The sequence below is a fragment of the Nicotiana sylvestris genome, chromosome 4 (assembly GCF_000393655.2).
Source record: "Nicotiana sylvestris chromosome 4, ASM39365v2, whole genome shotgun sequence".
NCBI classification, from domain to species: Eukaryota; Viridiplantae; Streptophyta; class Magnoliopsida; order Solanales; family Solanaceae; genus Nicotiana; species Nicotiana sylvestris.
In genome coordinates, this window is record NC_091060.1 from 138,635,548 (window position 1) to 138,652,090 (window position 16,543).

The 16,543-nt window shown below is 36.0% G+C and overlaps 2 protein-coding genes across 4 annotated transcripts; both read right to left on the minus strand.

Annotated features, from left to right (window-relative positions):
* Nucleotides 1-152: 152 nt before the first annotated feature.
* Nucleotides 153-7,986, minus strand: LOC104242090 (uncharacterized). Its single transcript, XM_009797081.2, has 6 exons — nt 7,787-7,986; nt 7,213-7,408; nt 4,798-4,884; nt 3,812-4,198; nt 1,878-2,019; nt 153-1,262 (listed from the first exon to the last, which is right to left on the minus strand). The coding sequence occupies exons 1-6, from the start codon at nt 7,852-7,854 to the stop codon at nt 358-360; spliced, it is 1,785 nt and encodes a 594-aa protein (XP_009795383.1). The 5' UTR covers nt 7,855-7,986; the 3' UTR covers nt 153-357.
* A 3,108-nt stretch (nt 7,987-11,094) lies between these two features.
* Nucleotides 11,095-15,863, minus strand: LOC104242091 (pentatricopeptide repeat-containing protein At2g27800, mitochondrial-like). 3 transcript variants are annotated; one of them, XM_009797085.2, is made up of 4 exons: nt 15,699-15,862; nt 14,322-15,494; nt 12,875-13,006; nt 11,095-11,426 (listed from the first exon to the last, which is right to left on the minus strand). In XM_009797085.2, exons 2-3 carry the CDS (start codon nt 15,347-15,349, stop codon nt 12,886-12,888), a joined length of 1,149 nt encoding a protein of 382 aa, XP_009795387.1. In that variant the 5' UTR covers nt 15,350-15,494; nt 15,699-15,862; the 3' UTR covers nt 11,095-11,426; nt 12,875-12,885. The 3 variants fall into 3 exon arrangements, 2 of the variants coding, with proteins under 2 accessions (XP_009795387.1, XP_009795384.1); XR_011406928.1 differs by having other exon boundaries at nt 12,875-12,972; nt 14,322-15,863; XM_009797082.2 differs by having other exon boundaries at nt 14,322-15,863.
* Nucleotides 15,864-16,543: the final 680 nt, after the last annotated feature.

A 16,543-nucleotide genomic window follows, 5' to 3' on the forward strand; every position in this document is an offset into this window, starting at 1 on the left:
AATATGTTGATGCAGTTTTTCTGATCAAATCTTGTTCATTGAATTTTTAACACAACATTTCGAAAGCACCAAAAATATAGTCTCTAACCCAGTATCTCAGCAACATATGACATATGCCAATATTATTTGCCAATAATAACAACACCTGGAGATAATCAACCCTCAACAAGGGAACATATAAAAGAATTTTGAATTGCCACCTAATTATAGACAAGACCGTACGAGAATACATTTACATAGATGAAAGCTGAAGCACAAAATAGCAGGTGCGAATTAGACATTACATACAGAGCAGGTCCGGCCAGTCACTCCAATTTACTCTCCCCCATCCTCAGTGCCTCACCTAAATCCCCTACCTCAACTCCCTTTGAAGACTTTATTACATGTCTCGGTTGCAGGACCTTGAACACCACTACTTTCAAGTGCCAAAACTATTTTAGTGTTCTCATTCTTATTGCTATTCTCACCCTGGTTCCTGATGCTATTATCGCTGGCAGTCTCTAGACTTGGGATTAGCTTTTCTTGAGCCCGAACTCTTGAAGCTTTACTCTCTCCTCCATGCTCTTTCACTATGCGACCAAAAATTGAAGTTTGACCTTCAATTTTCTCTGTCAACAAGTTGCTTGAACCAAAAGTTTGACCTTTTCGGACCTGCTGTTGTGCATCCATTGAAGCAGCTCGATCAACTTCAACTTTCTCTATCCGTGCATTAGACAGAATATCAGTTGGATTTTCTTGGATAGCGACTGCTTTAGTTTTCGCTTCAAGTACCCTTGCTGAAGAAGATGTAGGGGCAGCGGGAACCCCAGATGACACATTTGTTCTAGATGGGACAGCCCCTGGGTTAGGTCGAACTGCAGATTGTGAGGCATTTGACGGACTACAACCTGGGGGACGGGAAACCAGGCCATTTCGAATGAAGTGCACATTACTGGGCAAACCATTAGTGCTACCTGGCACAGATGATTTGACTGCTGGAGTTCCTCCGGGCATGATTTGGACGACTTTTTTAGACTCTGCAGCCTTCTGCAGTGAGGCAGCAGCACCTGAAGGGGTAGGAATTCGGGAGCCTGCAGCCATAGCAGCAGTTTTGACCATTGAATCTGGGTTAATAGCAGGTTTTGGCAATGGATTTTTTGGGAGTACTCGAGGTTTTGAAGGTACTAAATCTTGCTGATGCTCGGATTTTGGACCACCAGATGCATTATTGGCAGCAGCAAAATGCGAAGAATTACCTGGTGCACTGCCTGAATTTGGCCCCACTGAAACAATACCGCAATTTAGGTTAAAATTAGAGCTTGCATAAATGGATGAAACAATTGAGGAGGTGAGTAATTAACTTTGGATATTCAATGTACCATTAATATACAATACACAAAGGCGGAGTCAAGAAAGGGAAGAACCATGTTCTAGGAACCACCTAAAAATATCTCGGCATAATGCTGGAAAACAGAATTGCTACTAAAAATTTTGAATTCCCGATTCTCTACTTAGCATAGAACTGTTGTTTTCTAAAGGTATTTAGCATGCAGAAATTACCAATTGGAGTTTGGATTGTCAAAGTCTTCTTGAAAAGGAAGTAAATGAAGTCAGTACAGCGGACACCTTTAAGATCATATTTCATTACATCTGCAAAGACTTAACCCTTGGTTTTCCATAGCGCAACCTAACCAGCATATTGAAGGAATTCAGATTTTAGCTAACCTAATTGTTGAATTTTAATCAATGTATAAACCACATGCAGATAAGCTCAAAGACATCAGACATTCGACTTATCATATGACACGCTTAAAAGCCCCCATCTAGGCAGTATTGATGACAGTAGTGTGGGAGCAGACATATGGACATTATTGATGACATGCAGTTAAAACAATTACCATTAGTGCTGATTGGACAAGCTGCTCTCAAGTTATCCCCGAGAGCCAGGGACACTGCATGACGAGCTGCAAGCTGAGCCTCCGACAGCTGTGAGCCATTCCCCGCCATGTTCCCATGTCGCTTTCTAATAATTGCCCATCTCTGCACAATGAAATATTCATTATCTTAAAGTAGATTTACATTGAAGATCATTGTAGAAGATTTTATAACAGGCAGAAATTATTTTACAAGTTCTGTTACTTTGTTAACATCTAGTTCTTGCTAGCTCCACAATAAATACTTTGGCATCTCAGTCACTTTCCATCATTTTAACCAACAGAACCTCGGAAAACCAAGACATCCAAATCATACAAGATGACGGTAGACTTCCAAGGCATATTTGTGAGTACCCCCCTTTTTTTTTTTTTTTTTTTGGGGGGGGGGGGGGGTCTTGGAACATGATATCACTAGCAGTGTTCAGTTTAATTAAAATGACGAGCTATGACATGGAGAAACAGTATTTAGACATTACTTCACCATATGTACTTAGCTCGATTAACACTTACATTCCCGACTAAATCTCCTTCACGCACTTCAGAAATTCATTACAACCGAAGAGGAATAGAATGGAGGAGGAGATATCCTCAAATTAATATAACAGTGCTACATCACTAGACCAAAGTTTTGGATTAGTGTTCTAAAACTGTAAAAGAAGTTTATTAAAAATATTGGAAATGGCTTACAGTCTCAATCCACATAGATGAGAGCAGAATTATTCCATCGTACAGCAAAATAGAATATAGAAAACTGAATTTATTCTAGTAAATTTGGCATACCTCCTCCTTTATATAGGTAATACTACAAATGAAATTGGAAAGCACCTGGTGAAAGCAACTATGATATAAATAGGTACATTTTATCATTGTTAAGAGCGTACATCGCATCATATTTTGCCACTTTTGCAATGAAACTTAATGTTTTAACATCCATGAAGTTAGCAAGTGTGAGTGGGGAACAATATATCCTAAAATGTGAAAATTCGGATATTGCAAGCATGATTCAGTTGCTTCCACTGTTCAAAATAGGAAAAAGCATACACAATGAAGACATACTTACCTTCCTTACAAAATTTACCATTTGACAAGGTGGGGCCCTTTTACTTAATTTTCGTTTAAATCTAGTTCTTAATTTTGATAAAGTAAATGATTTATTAATGATGGGTGAAACCCTGTATACAACCCGTGTGTACCAAAGATAGAGAACCTACACCACAATATGATTCTCTACGAAAAAACCCAGTCAGCTATACACATAGGAACCTCATGGGTACATCAAAAAGAAACTAGAAACAGGAGACTACATTGCAATTAAATCAAATTCTCCTATTTACTTTTCCATAGTCTTCCAGAAAACAACTGATTGTTTTCAATTTATTGACCTTCCTTGCACATTTTGATGATAGGTTCAGACTTGAGCAATCTGTAATATTGGCTTGAGTGCTCATGAATTTTGCTTTTCAAAAAGGACACATTAATGAATAACAAGTGTTCAAGCGCAGATTAATTACTTAGCTGCACTAGACAATATCTTTTCTTGTCATTTACGCAAATTTAGAAGGCGTAATTATTTGGATGAGATCCATATAGTAAACTGCAATTGCAAGTAACCCAAAGATTAATGCACTTTTACGTTTTAACTCCAAGCGAGGATTTATCAGTATAATAAGACACTGAATTTGTCCTCTAAAAGAAATTTCTTTTGACCGTTAATTTATCCTCTATCAAAATTACTTTCATTAAAAAAAAAGCAAATGAGAAAGGAAAAGTTCCCGATCTGCAGAACAGCACATACTTGTACTAACTCCTGTTAAGGACAAGGTCAAAAGAATTTGTTAAACCAGAGTGTAAATATGACCAGAGAACATATAAATTGCCAAGTATATACAAGATTAAACCTGAGAGAGTTGTGACGCTGTTCTGTCTCCCTTAAAGTCCCCTTTCAATATATTTGCCCAATTTCCTTCACCACACTTTTGTACTGCAGCAATGAGTTCCATATCCTCTGCTGCAGACCAAGGCTTTCGTCTTCGCCGAGGAGGAAAGTTAGAATTAGCTGGTCCATTGGTGTCCACAACCTCAGCAGCCGTGACAGATGGAAGTGGTTGTTTTTCCACAGAAACCGGGACCGTAATTTTCATCCCATAAGCTGAAATACCATGGAGTGAATTTTCTGTAGCGGTTCCAGATGTTTGCCCGTTGGGTATGCTTATAGTCAATGGAGCTTCAATAGTATTTCCATTTGACATATGTGAATCACATGGAACCCCAGAAGCAATTAATACCTATCCAAGCCCAAAGCAACAAAAATTGACTGTATGAGAAAAGAGAGAAGCATGTGTGTCACCCTGAAAATCAGCAACTAATTCTAGTAATAGATAGGAGTATGCACTTAAGAGTAGAAGATGGCATCCTAGCATAGTCAAATAAAAGCCAGTGCAATGTTTCTTTTTTTTCAAATATAAAAAGCAAGTCCAAATACATAAATAACCAAAGCTCGCCACATACTAATTCCATTTCTAAACCATGCAAAATGAGTTTGTCAAAAAGTATTTATCGCCTAAGAGGTGCACTTCCAAGACGTGGGGAATTATATCTCAGGTTCTTAACCCATTTATGTACTCCATAATATATGTAATGGACCAAATTTAAGATCCTTCACAGGTAAATGTAAAGCCATCAGCACAGTCATTGACTTAAAATATTTCAGCAGTTTTGGGAAATCTGTGCTGCAGAAATAAAATGACTAATTTACTAGTACAAGTTAAATTGCAGCTGGCCGGCCGTTAGGTTGGCAAACCAAACTTTAAAATGAAGCCACTTTGAAAACATTTTTAGGAAAAATGAAGGAAATCACCATTTTGGGCAGGTCTTGTCCACTTACCTTCACATATGCTGTAGCCTCTGCTGAAGCCTCACTGCTTACGGGAGGAAAAGCTTCCAATTCATATTCTAGATCACTATCATCATCCTGCCATCAAAGAAATAAGAATCAAACCATAAAATAAAAAAATCACAGTGCAAGTTCGAAAAATAAGGAGGATCATTCATCTCACTGAGCAACAGATAATGGATATGGGCCACCATACATTAGTTACCAATACGTACTACTTGAGAATATATGTTATTCAATGCCTTCAACACAGATCACAATAAACACTAGATTCAATGCGAAGTTATTTTCTGCTGCCACTTATTGAGTAGACAATAGTGAAACAGTAAGAAGGGATCCTCTCAGGAGCAGATAAATGAAGCTGCTCACAGGTTTATAATCCCAAGCTTAGGCAATATATGCACAAAGTTGACCCCAATTTAGCCAGGAAACATAATGATTTGCGGCATTCCATTCCCAATTTGGAGAAGGGAAACAGACCACGGGAGGACGTCTTCCATGCTACACTAACAGATATACAAGAAGCAAAAGCATTTGATAATATACAGAAATGTAAAGCCCAGTGTTAGAGAATCCTCGCTTAAAGCGAGAAGCGATGCGATGCGAATCAGTACCCGCTTCCCCCATGTGAAGCGACTCAGGTATTAAAAACGACCACTTCCCGCTAAAAAGCGAGAAGCGACCAAGCGAAGCATAGCGATGGAAGCGGGCGCTTCTTTGTTTTAAACAGAAACTAGGCTATTTAATTAAAAACGAAGGGTTTTCAGTTTAAGTCTTCAACAGAGGCGACTAAAAGGGGACTAGGGTTTTTCTTCTTCTTCAACTTCAAGTTCAAGTCTTCAACAGAGATTCAGCAGCACCAGGTATGTGATGATTTTCCTCCTTCTTCTTCTTTCACTGTTTCAACGTCCAAATAGTAGCGAATTTTTTTTTTTAACTTCGGTTCTTTCTCAAAATTGATGCCAATCCTTCGGTTCTTCTTTCTTTGCCCAGTTTTTAACAGAACCATATTTTGCCTTTTTTACCTTCGGTTCTTTCTCAGAATTGATGCCAATACTGCCCTTCCTAGTTGATGAAGAAGAAGAAGTTGAAGAAGATGACGAGCAATATAATAATGATAGTAGAATACAAGAATTTGATAATCTTGTAGAAGAATAGGATGCTCATTTTGTGCTTTAATTGATGCTACTCTTTAGTTTTTACATTGAAGTATTGAATATTTGCTTACAGTTTGTGTTGTCTATGCAGTATTTATTTTAATTTTTTTTAAAATTCCGCTTCACTTCAAAAAAGCGAGCACTTCGCTTCTCGCTTCAAGCGAAATGGGGGTTGTCGCTTTTACTTGCCTCACGCTCTTCACAACACTGGTAAAGCCAACACTGCAGAAAAAGGACAAATACTAAGCTGGACGAAAGTGCTCTTCTCAACTCCTCTCACCAGCTTCTCTCAAAATTGAACAACCTACAAACTCAAACAACACCTTCACATCATAAACATTTTTTTTGGGGTGGGGGGTGGGGTGGGGTGGGGGCTGCTTCATTAGATAAATTCACAGTCCGATGTAACATATATGTATTTTTCTGAACTTGTGATATTTTATTAGGAAATCAGCAAATAATCATAATAACGAGGTCTAGGGGTTCAAGTCACCAAGGGGGGAAACCCATTTTTGGCCCCCGGTGAGGGGGGACTAGGAAGGTGGGGCTTTGGCGTTGTCGAAGTCGAACATACAGGGAATTGGAGGTAGCATTCTACCGATGTCAAGTTGTGGACTGGTTTCTTCAGCCATTTTTCTATGTATTGGTGTTCTATATGACCAACATGAGATTTGACTTGTTAGATATTTCGGAGGTTCAGTGAGCACCATGCCGAATCTCTCTACATTTTCTTCTCTTCCATTTACCAAATCAACAACCACTACTACTACAATACATCAATCCCAAGCTAATTGCAATTGCCATATGAATCTTAACTATCCAATTTGCTCTATATAGGTCTGTTTAGGGGTTTGCTGAATCAAACAACTACTACTACTATGCCTCAGTCCCAAAGAAGTTTAGGTCGCCTATATTCATCCTCATTGACTATGTCACTCAAGTTAAACTCATCTCATGCCAATACTATGCAAATTCAAATTAGAAGTTCTGTATATTATCTAAACATATAAATCTCTCAAAGGCTAAACTACTAGAAGGCCTACATCGTTTTCTGATTTAAAAAACAAAAAACAAAAAAATTGCAAAAAAATCAAATAAATGCCCTATAGTTCCTCAAAAGCGTATCAGTAACTCCAAATTCAAATAATCATCATAGAACAAGTTCTTCCCATAAGCATCACAAATGCACACACACACACACATAGTTGTCGGAGAAGTAAATGAACTAATTTCTGGGAGTAGGACTGACCAGAGGTTGAGCAGAATCATCATCAAATTTGTCAAGCAAACCATGGTGATAAGCCAAATGGCGCCACAGCATCTGGTACTCTCTGGCATTTGTAATCCCAGTTGTGGTCTTCTTCACCAATTCATTCCAGTCAATTTTCACATCTTGAACTTGTGACACTTCTTGCAACAGCGTCAACACAGTCATTGTTGTATACCTTTCAAACCCACATTTATAAAACAACCAAAATTAATATGCATAACATATTCACTAAACAATACAAACACACATGAAACAGATGAGGGGAGGAGCTAGAAGCCTGAAATGCAAGTCCAGCCGAACCCAGTAGCTTTTGCTCAAACAGTATAAATATGAAATTTCGAATCAAGTTAGTAGCACTTAAAGTCATCGTTCTAAATTCTAGAAATCATAAAGTTGAAATCATGGCTCCGCCTTTGATTACATAGATACATACATATGTGTGTCTGTGTAGTGTAGTAAAGGCAATAGCATAACTTAAAAAAATATATCCAAGAACAATACAAATACACACACATATTTTCAAGAACCAACTTGAAAACATAAAAGAACCAACCTTTGTAAGAGAGAGGATACATCATCTTCACCAATAAAGACCCTTTTCTGTAGCTTCCTTTTCTCCATCGTTTTCTTTGAATTTTTGGCTTCTTTTTTCAGAACCCCACTTCAATTTCCTCCAAAATTTTTGAAGGGTTTTAGGAGAAAGAGAAAAAAGAAAAACCCCAACTGCGTTTTTTTGAGTAAAGGGAGGAGGAGAAAGACCGACCGTTGAAGAGCGTGGACACCACGAACACTCCGCAATGGTGGCACCAATTCACGCAGAGAGAGAGAGACCAAGTCAAAGTGAATATTTGAGTTTTTCTTTTCCAAGCATCCGAATCTACATTTATTTTGGGCTAACAATATCTCAAACGAAAAAAAAGAAGAAATGTTTTTACAAATTTTTGTTAATAATGAAAATGCCTAGTTTAATTAACAAAATATTTAAGACTTTGATTTGATGAACTCTAATTTCCATGCAAAGTACATTCATCACTACGCGAATTGTTTTAATATTCTACAAAGTTTCGTCTTTTAATTTTTTGTTTGTGAAATTCCTAATAAAAAAAAGCCTAACTTTAGCGTCTCCGATTAGTATCTTTTCTTGAACTTGAAGACGAGGGGCTCTACAAGACATCCCCGAGACTCTAGTCTTATGTCTTCCTCATAGACATCGAATGCTTCTTCTTATAATGAAATCGGATTTATGACATCGTGGATTTGCAAATATCAAATTGAACAAATGATCGGTCAAAATCATATTGTTCATTGCAAATTGAATTTGTTCGCACAAATTTTTATAAAATATCATTGTTTTTTAATCATTTTATCAACATCATTCTGAATATGTTTATACATCTTTTTTGTGTGTGAAATTACGTAGTTTTCAAGAAATAATTCGTCTTTTCAAAGAAAAGTTAAAAAGAGAGAGAATGTTTTCACATTAAAAATATTCACAAAATTACTTTAATCAACAAAAAGTTTAACTTGATGAAATCCAGATTTCAAGCTTGATACTGCCTAACTGCTAAATACCTCTACCTTCGTTTATGATTAAATTTGTTTGTACAAAATGCCACTGTTTTCTCATCTTTTGTCAACATCATTTCAAGTAATGTCCATTTTTTTTGTTATTTTGTGAGAAAGTAGTCTTTTGAAAGAAAAGTTAACGAACATTTTGACTCAAAATCCATCAATTCCCAACTTCATGTCAAAAGACTCCATTCAATGGTCTCTTGATTGTTGGGGAGAAATTCAAAAATAGCCAAATTTATAACTAGTCGTTCAAAAATAGCTCAGTTTCAAAAGTAATCGAAATTTAGCCACTTTTTATGTAAAGATAAATCTGAGCGAAAACACTGTTCAAAACCCGAAAAATACGCCAGTATATTATGCTGGAGTTCCAGCATAAGTATACTTGAACTCCAGCATAATATGATGGAGTTCCAGCATAAGTACACTAAAACTCCAGCATAATATACTAGAGTTCCAGCAAGTATACCGGTCCAACATAATATACTAGATTTTGGAGCACCGGTGCTCCAGTCTCCAGTATATTATACTGGAGCTAACAAAGTATACCGGTCCAGCATAATATGCTGGAGTTCATACACAGGTGCACCGAACTCCAGTATGTTTTGCTGGACTGGTCACTATTGCAGCAAAATAGTGGTTATTTTTCATTGACTTGGAAAATGTTGGCTATTTTTGAATGACCAGTCCAAAAATTGACTATACCGTGCTATTTCTACTGATTATTGTTAATCTAGTTGAGTCATTCATCATTCTTTATTGGGCTCTAATCTTATAATCAAACCAGGGGCGGCCCTTCTATAAAGCAATTAAAACAACTGCTTTAGTTCTCATATTTGTGGGGGCCCTATTTTTTGTTACGTCTAATAGTATGTAAATAAGCTTATAAAAGTGTTATGCAAAAGTGAAAAAGTTTGATTTCTTTCTAACAAATATAGAGAAAAAGAATTTGCAACTGTTATGATTTCTACCAAGGAAATTGTACTTGAAATGGATATCGAACCCGAATTTCATAAGAAACGCGTGATATATAGGGACAATTTGATGCGAATGTTGATAATGAAATCTCAAAATCTTTCGAAGAGTCTTTTAGAGTTGATTACTTCTATACATAATAGACAAGACTATTTTTTCACTTCAAAACAGATTTGAACAATTCGAAGCATATGGAAATATTTTTGGTTTTCTATTTGGCAGTAAAAACTAAGATCACTAGATGTTGGAAATTTGAAAAAATATTGCCTTAATCTTGAATTCCTTAAAGCATAATAATCAATTCGATATTTTGATGGTTTAGATTTATTTTCTGAATTAAAGTATTAAGAAAAATAATACAATTAGAAGATAACGGTTTAATTGATACACTTAAAAAGATTTAATTCTTTTCCAAACGTCTAAATTGTTTATGGAATAATGTTTAAAACTCAAGTTACCGTCGCTTCAGCGGGAAAAAGTTTTTAAAATTAAAATTGATAAAATCCTACCTAAGAACAACAATGTCACAAGAAAGGTTAAGTGGATTAGCTATAATGTCAATTGAGAAATACTTATTAGGAGTTATTGATTATAAGAAAATTAAATAACTTTGCATCTAAGGAAAACTAAAAAAATAGACTTCAAATAAATAATTAAAAAAATTAAAAAGTTAAGGCCCCTCGTAAAGTTTGGTTTTAGGGCATAAAATTCGTCGTGCCGCCCCTGAATCAAACTCATAACTCGTCTTAGTTATTGAGTTCGCAATTAAGGTCTAAGCAAAAGTTCCTATGTTTGTCCGAACACGTAACCGACACTCTCCCTTCGCCCCCTGCTTACACGTCATGCATTATATCGTTAAATTGCTCTACAATTATGCAATCATGTCCAAATTTAGCTAAGGTACAATGTGAATGTTGATATGATGGAGGAGATGCTTTCTTGCGTTTAGATTGATGTGAACACTTCTATGTTTGAGAATTTTTTTTATTGAAAAACGTGTCAAAAAGTATATGTGAAAAATGGAAGGAAGGTCAATTTTCTAAATTTGGATGAACATGCCTTTAATGTGAAGATCATGTAACTTAACATTCATATTAGTACAATAAATAAAGGGAAATAAAATTCAAAAGTTTAAGTTTAATGAGCTATCCTACCATCGAAAGTTGATAGGGCAGAAATTTGAATGATGCATCGCCGGCACGGCCGTGCAATCCGTCGAGTTATCAAAAGTTTAATTGATGAATATATAATAACCAATCCAAGATAAGAAAGCATTGAACCGGACTAAATAGAAATTTGATTGAAAAATTGGAAGAAGAATAAAAACAATAAATTCATACATCATCACAAGTTACACTTTTTCTTTTCTTTTCAATAAGAAAAACGTTTAGCAACATTAGTTCTCAATTAGATATATGGCTTAAATAGAAGGAAGTGACTATACAAATGATGTATATATCAAATCCAGTTCTCAAGAAATAGATTTTAAAGAGGGAATATTTTGTCTCTTGCTCCTCATTCCGTTTAGATACAGTATACATCTCTCATGAGGGAATTCTGCTTATTTCTGCAGCAATCTCTTATTTCCATGAAAAACCAGATATTTTTTTGCTACCCCAACATAAATTAGGGTTCATGCTGCATGAAACCTACAAAAGTACAAAAACAGCATATGAGATATTTAGAGATTGCAACTTAAGAATACTACCTCTATCTTTTTTTAATTTATATCCCGAGGAATAGGTTGGAAATTTCTTCCCATCTGCCTATGCATTGGTAGGCAGAGTTACACAATATATGTGTTGATAGGAGGTAAAAAGTATCCCGTGGAATAGTCGTGGTTGCACAAGCTGGTCCAAACACCAACCGACTTTTAAAAAAACGAATAAGAAAGAGGAATAGGTAGGGGAGGCAGTATCACTAAGCATTTAACATACGAAATAAACAAATATCAAACCAAACATCAACAAATATACCGAATAACTCTGCTACCAAAGCTTAACTCGTCCCTTTATGATATAACATTCTCACTGCATTTTGGAAACTTTTACCAGCAAATTATTCTAGCAAGTATGCACCACATGTAAAAATCCGGGTTCATTTTAACGAGAAGGTCAAAGAATAAAATGAGTTTTGCCATTTGGAAAGGTTCATATACAGACATTAAAGGTCACCAGCCCCTAAAAAGACAGAAATATTACGGGAAGATCCTTGTCCTGCATTAATCATACTTGATCTGGTTCAAGTGCTGTCACTTAAATATACTTCCCTTCCCTGCTATAGTGCGATTGTGTCCTCCATGTGTCGTCTCCAACCAATCCATTCTAAATTTGTATTTTAACAGCTAAAAAAGAAACTAATAAGCACCAAAGCGTTTCATATTCTGGCTTTTAAACATATATTTCCTTTTTAACTTGAGGAAATCAACTCCAGATTATCCAGTTCAGCATTCACCAAATCACGAGTTAGTGTTTCTCTCATCAGATATTGTTTAGCCATTGAACTTTGTCCAGAGAGCTAGTGACAGAGTAAAGGTGTGGTCAAGTTGGGGAACATAGACATAAACGACTATAACATTTACCAACTTAGAGTTCAAGTCTTAGCATGACATTTCAAGCTTCAGCATTTCCCAAGAATACCAGTTACATCAAAGTCTACACTCAGGAAGGAGTCCTTCAAGTGCATGTTTTGCCTCCTCCATAAGAAGACATCATTTAACTTTAACACTAACAACAAAGTGAGACACAAGACTGGCCGGGCCGAGCAGATCACAGCATTTTTGTTACAGCAGTGGTGTCTGGCCAGCTTGCATGCACTTCGATTATTACACCAGGTACCTGCTACCTCCTACCAACACAAGTACCTGGAAGAACTCACCTAGTGTTTTTTTTGTCTCTGCTAGGATTTGAACATTGGTTTCCAAGATTTGCATTCATTTAATTGACCACTAAGCTAGACCCTTGAGTGTAGCTTACAACATTTTCTAGAAAAGGAAAACGAAATTTCAAAACAGTTCATCATCCCCAGGTAAGTTATCAAGTGATGGAAAGAAAAGCTGGAAGAAACCGTAATTGCAAAGCAATAATAGATAAGTTACCTGCCAATGTTTCAAGTCAAGCACTCATTAGGTTCAGCTCTTGTCAATTGAAACTGCTTTCTCAGAGCCATCATGTCAATGTGATTTTCTTTCCTTAGCTGCAGCATCCAAAATTTCTCAACATCACGTTTGCTGTGTTTGGTTAGGAAAAATACAGTATGTTACACAGGCCTACAACTCTAAGAACACAAGAAGTCTAAAACCCACACAAAAATTTTACATGAATTGAAATTCTAGCATGTTCTCGAGGTTCTTTTATCCCTTTCCAATCAGTGACATCCCCAAAAAAATTTTAACTTGATAAATACTAGAACAGTTTCCCTTAGACCCATTGAGGTGTTTGATAATTGCAGAGCTAGTTCTTCAAGTTTACAAAACTTCCCTTGATTGAAGTTTGCAGTTTTTAGTAGTGTTTGTTTCTCATGCAACAGTATCCAATCTAAGAGCAAGACACTACCAATTTTGCAAACTTTGCATTTCATGCAGTAATGATTTTCTGTTTTCACAAGAATAAACCAAAATCACAGCAGAGAGAGTGAGTGAGAGTGCAGAACGATCACCCAAAAACGGTTCTAATGGGCACATTCAAATGGCATGCAGTTATCAACCAAGGGAACTAAACCATTCCATATATTTACTAAACCAAACTTGGCGCCTCCATAATTTTTGAAACTTGAGAATGTATGAACAAAATAGTCAATAACCTTTGTATTTGAGACGACCACCATTTTAATTGTTAGCGCATTAAGACATCTCTTATCAGTTCAATGAAACTTGCCAGAGCAGATGTCTCAAGACGACAACTAGTTTAAAAAGGATAATTAAGTGAGTCTTATAATTAACCATCAGATGGATAAATAATTGACATACAAGATGCGAGATGAAGACAAAGTTTACATGAACTAATGCTGATCAACTAGACATCGATTTAACCAAACCTTATTCAATTAAGAGTCCCTGAACAATGTGCAAGTCTGACATGCTATTACTTCACATGGAGAACAAGTGAGTCTTTACTTTCATAATATCTATTATTTGTCTTGTTCATCGCACTCGCTTAAACTTAGAGAAAACAGAGGTTGTTTTAGAGGTATTTGTGTGCTCAAGCTAAAATCTGAGTATACTAAACTAGTTGAACATAATGTATTAGACAAGTTCATCCGAGATTTATCTTCTTGTGAACTTACAGCCATCTGACTACTGAGGTACCACGTTAAGAAGGCCAACATTTTATTGCAGCTACGGAGCTTTCGGATGCATTAAAAGGCAGCATTTTTGCACCAATTAAAAGGAGAAATCCATCATTTCTGAATTTTCATAGGAGAAATAGTACCATCTATAATTATATTGCAAAAGCATCAGACAAGGAAGGTAAAGCCCTTGTGGACCACCACAAAAAGCAACAAAAAAATCTGAAAGAAAATAATCAAGGAATGTCGAACAATACCTGTACCGATTTCTGACATTTAAATGAACATCATCCTCAAGTTCACACAGAAGCTTGCTATGAGTAAGACCATCGACGATGTCCTTATCTTGCAACTCCTTCAACAAGCCGATGGCATCTTTCACACTTTTTTGCCGGCAGACTTCATCAATTACTGTTTGGAAGGTGATGTGGTCAATTGTTCTTCGGTTTTCGTTCATCTCCCACAAGAATTTCACTGCCTCATCAACCTCTCCGCCAAGAGCCAAGGAGTTCACTAGCGAGTTGTACGATTTACTACTAGGTATGAATGCTTTGCACTTCATCTTATCATAAATTTCCTTAGCATTCTTCGTTCGTCCTTGCGCACATAACCCATGAATCAGATAATCATATGAAAATGAGTTGGGCTGGCATTGGTAAACCACGCCCATTTGGTGAAACACCCTAAGGGCATCATTCACATGAAGTGAAAGCACGTATCCTTTTATCATGGTATTCAAGGAAAAGATATCCGGTTCAATCCCATTATCAACCATTTGCTTGAAGAGGGACCTTATAGTGTCCATATACATGTGATTTATATACGAATTATTCCTCCTACTAAGAAGAGCCGCGAAAAGGGTATTATAAGTTTTAATCGACGGCCTACAATCCAATTTCCTACTATTTAACATATGCTTATATATCATCACTGCTCGAGTCAACTTCCTAGCTTCCGTGAAATAATAAATCATTGAATTGAAAAGCGCCTCGGACCCAATAGATGGAACGGCAAGCACTTGATTAACAATATGATCCATTTCTTCATACATTTTCGCTTCACCAAGCCGTTGTATGGCAACATGACACGTCGAAACATCATGCCTAAACCTGTGTTGTTTCGATGCCCAATTGAACAACTCCAAACACACTAAAGGATCATTTTGTGAAGTCATGACATCCCTCAGTTCTTCAGGGGTAAATCTAGGTGGAAGCTGAGTTACAGCCCTTTGAAATCGGGATTCGTCAAGAAGAGGCTTTGCTGCAGCTCTTGCTCTTCTGTTCATCCTCTTCCTCAAAGATCTTGAGGGAGGTCCTCTTAGCCATGTTGGTGAACTTGAACAATAGAAATTGACAAATTGGGTCTGAGCTAAAAGAGGTCTAGGATTTGATGGGTAGTAAATTTGAGGCCAACAACACAATTTTCTTGAACTGTAGCGAAAAGGGTTCACATATGAATGATAATACAAAGTGTTGAAACAAGTAATTTTATTAAAGGTGGGATCTTTAATACAGAAAAGACTTAATTTTGAGCAGGAATGGGTAAAATTGTGCCTAAAAATAAACAGCATATTGAAAATTATACTACCAAAGAACAGGACGAAAAACAGGAAAATAGATCAAGAAAATGCTTACTATGTGGAATTCCGCTTCTCTCAAATTATTGGTGATTATTTTGAATGACCCAACGCAATCTGGGTTTCAAGTTTTGTAGTTCAAATACGTTTTACGATTGTGTCGTTTGAAACAAGCAGTGAGCGGCCAAGTATGTTCGCTCAGCCAAATACGTTTTATTTGTTAAAGGAGTTTTAGGGAAAGGGTTATATTTCAATTAGTCCAAAACTTATTTGAGTCAAAATGAGTGAAGAAAAAGTTTATAACTTATTTAATTCGTCTAACTCAAAATTACGTTTTTGCTTTTGTGTAATTGAGATAATAAAGTTATAATCTTTTCCTTCCAGTATTTTTGGCATCCTTTATTTTTATTTTTATTCTAAAATAATTGAATTAATATTCTTATTTTTTTCGTTGACGTAACTTATTGTACTCCTCCTAGATACAAATGAGTTACTTGGGACTATGCATATTTAGCTAGCAAAGTCTTCTAATACTTTTTTAACCATTATTTTCAGTCAAAAACCGACAAACAAATTAAAATAAAGAACCTCTTTTTTAATCAAGTAATAAATTTCAAAGAGAATAGACTTTTGAAGAAAATCAAATTGAAGCAAGAACCTGAATTGAAAGGTACCATCTTAAAGTCTTTAACCGATCATTCTTTTTGTACCATCTTGGTGCGCTTTTTATAAACTTTTATCTTATCAAAAAAAAATCTATATCTATATAGTATCTATTTATTTATCTATATTTATATCTATATTATATTAAAAAGAGAATAGTATGCATTGTGGTTAAGCCAAGTGTCAAACTAAAATAATGTCACTTGACAATTTTAGGACAACATTAATAATTAAAAATTA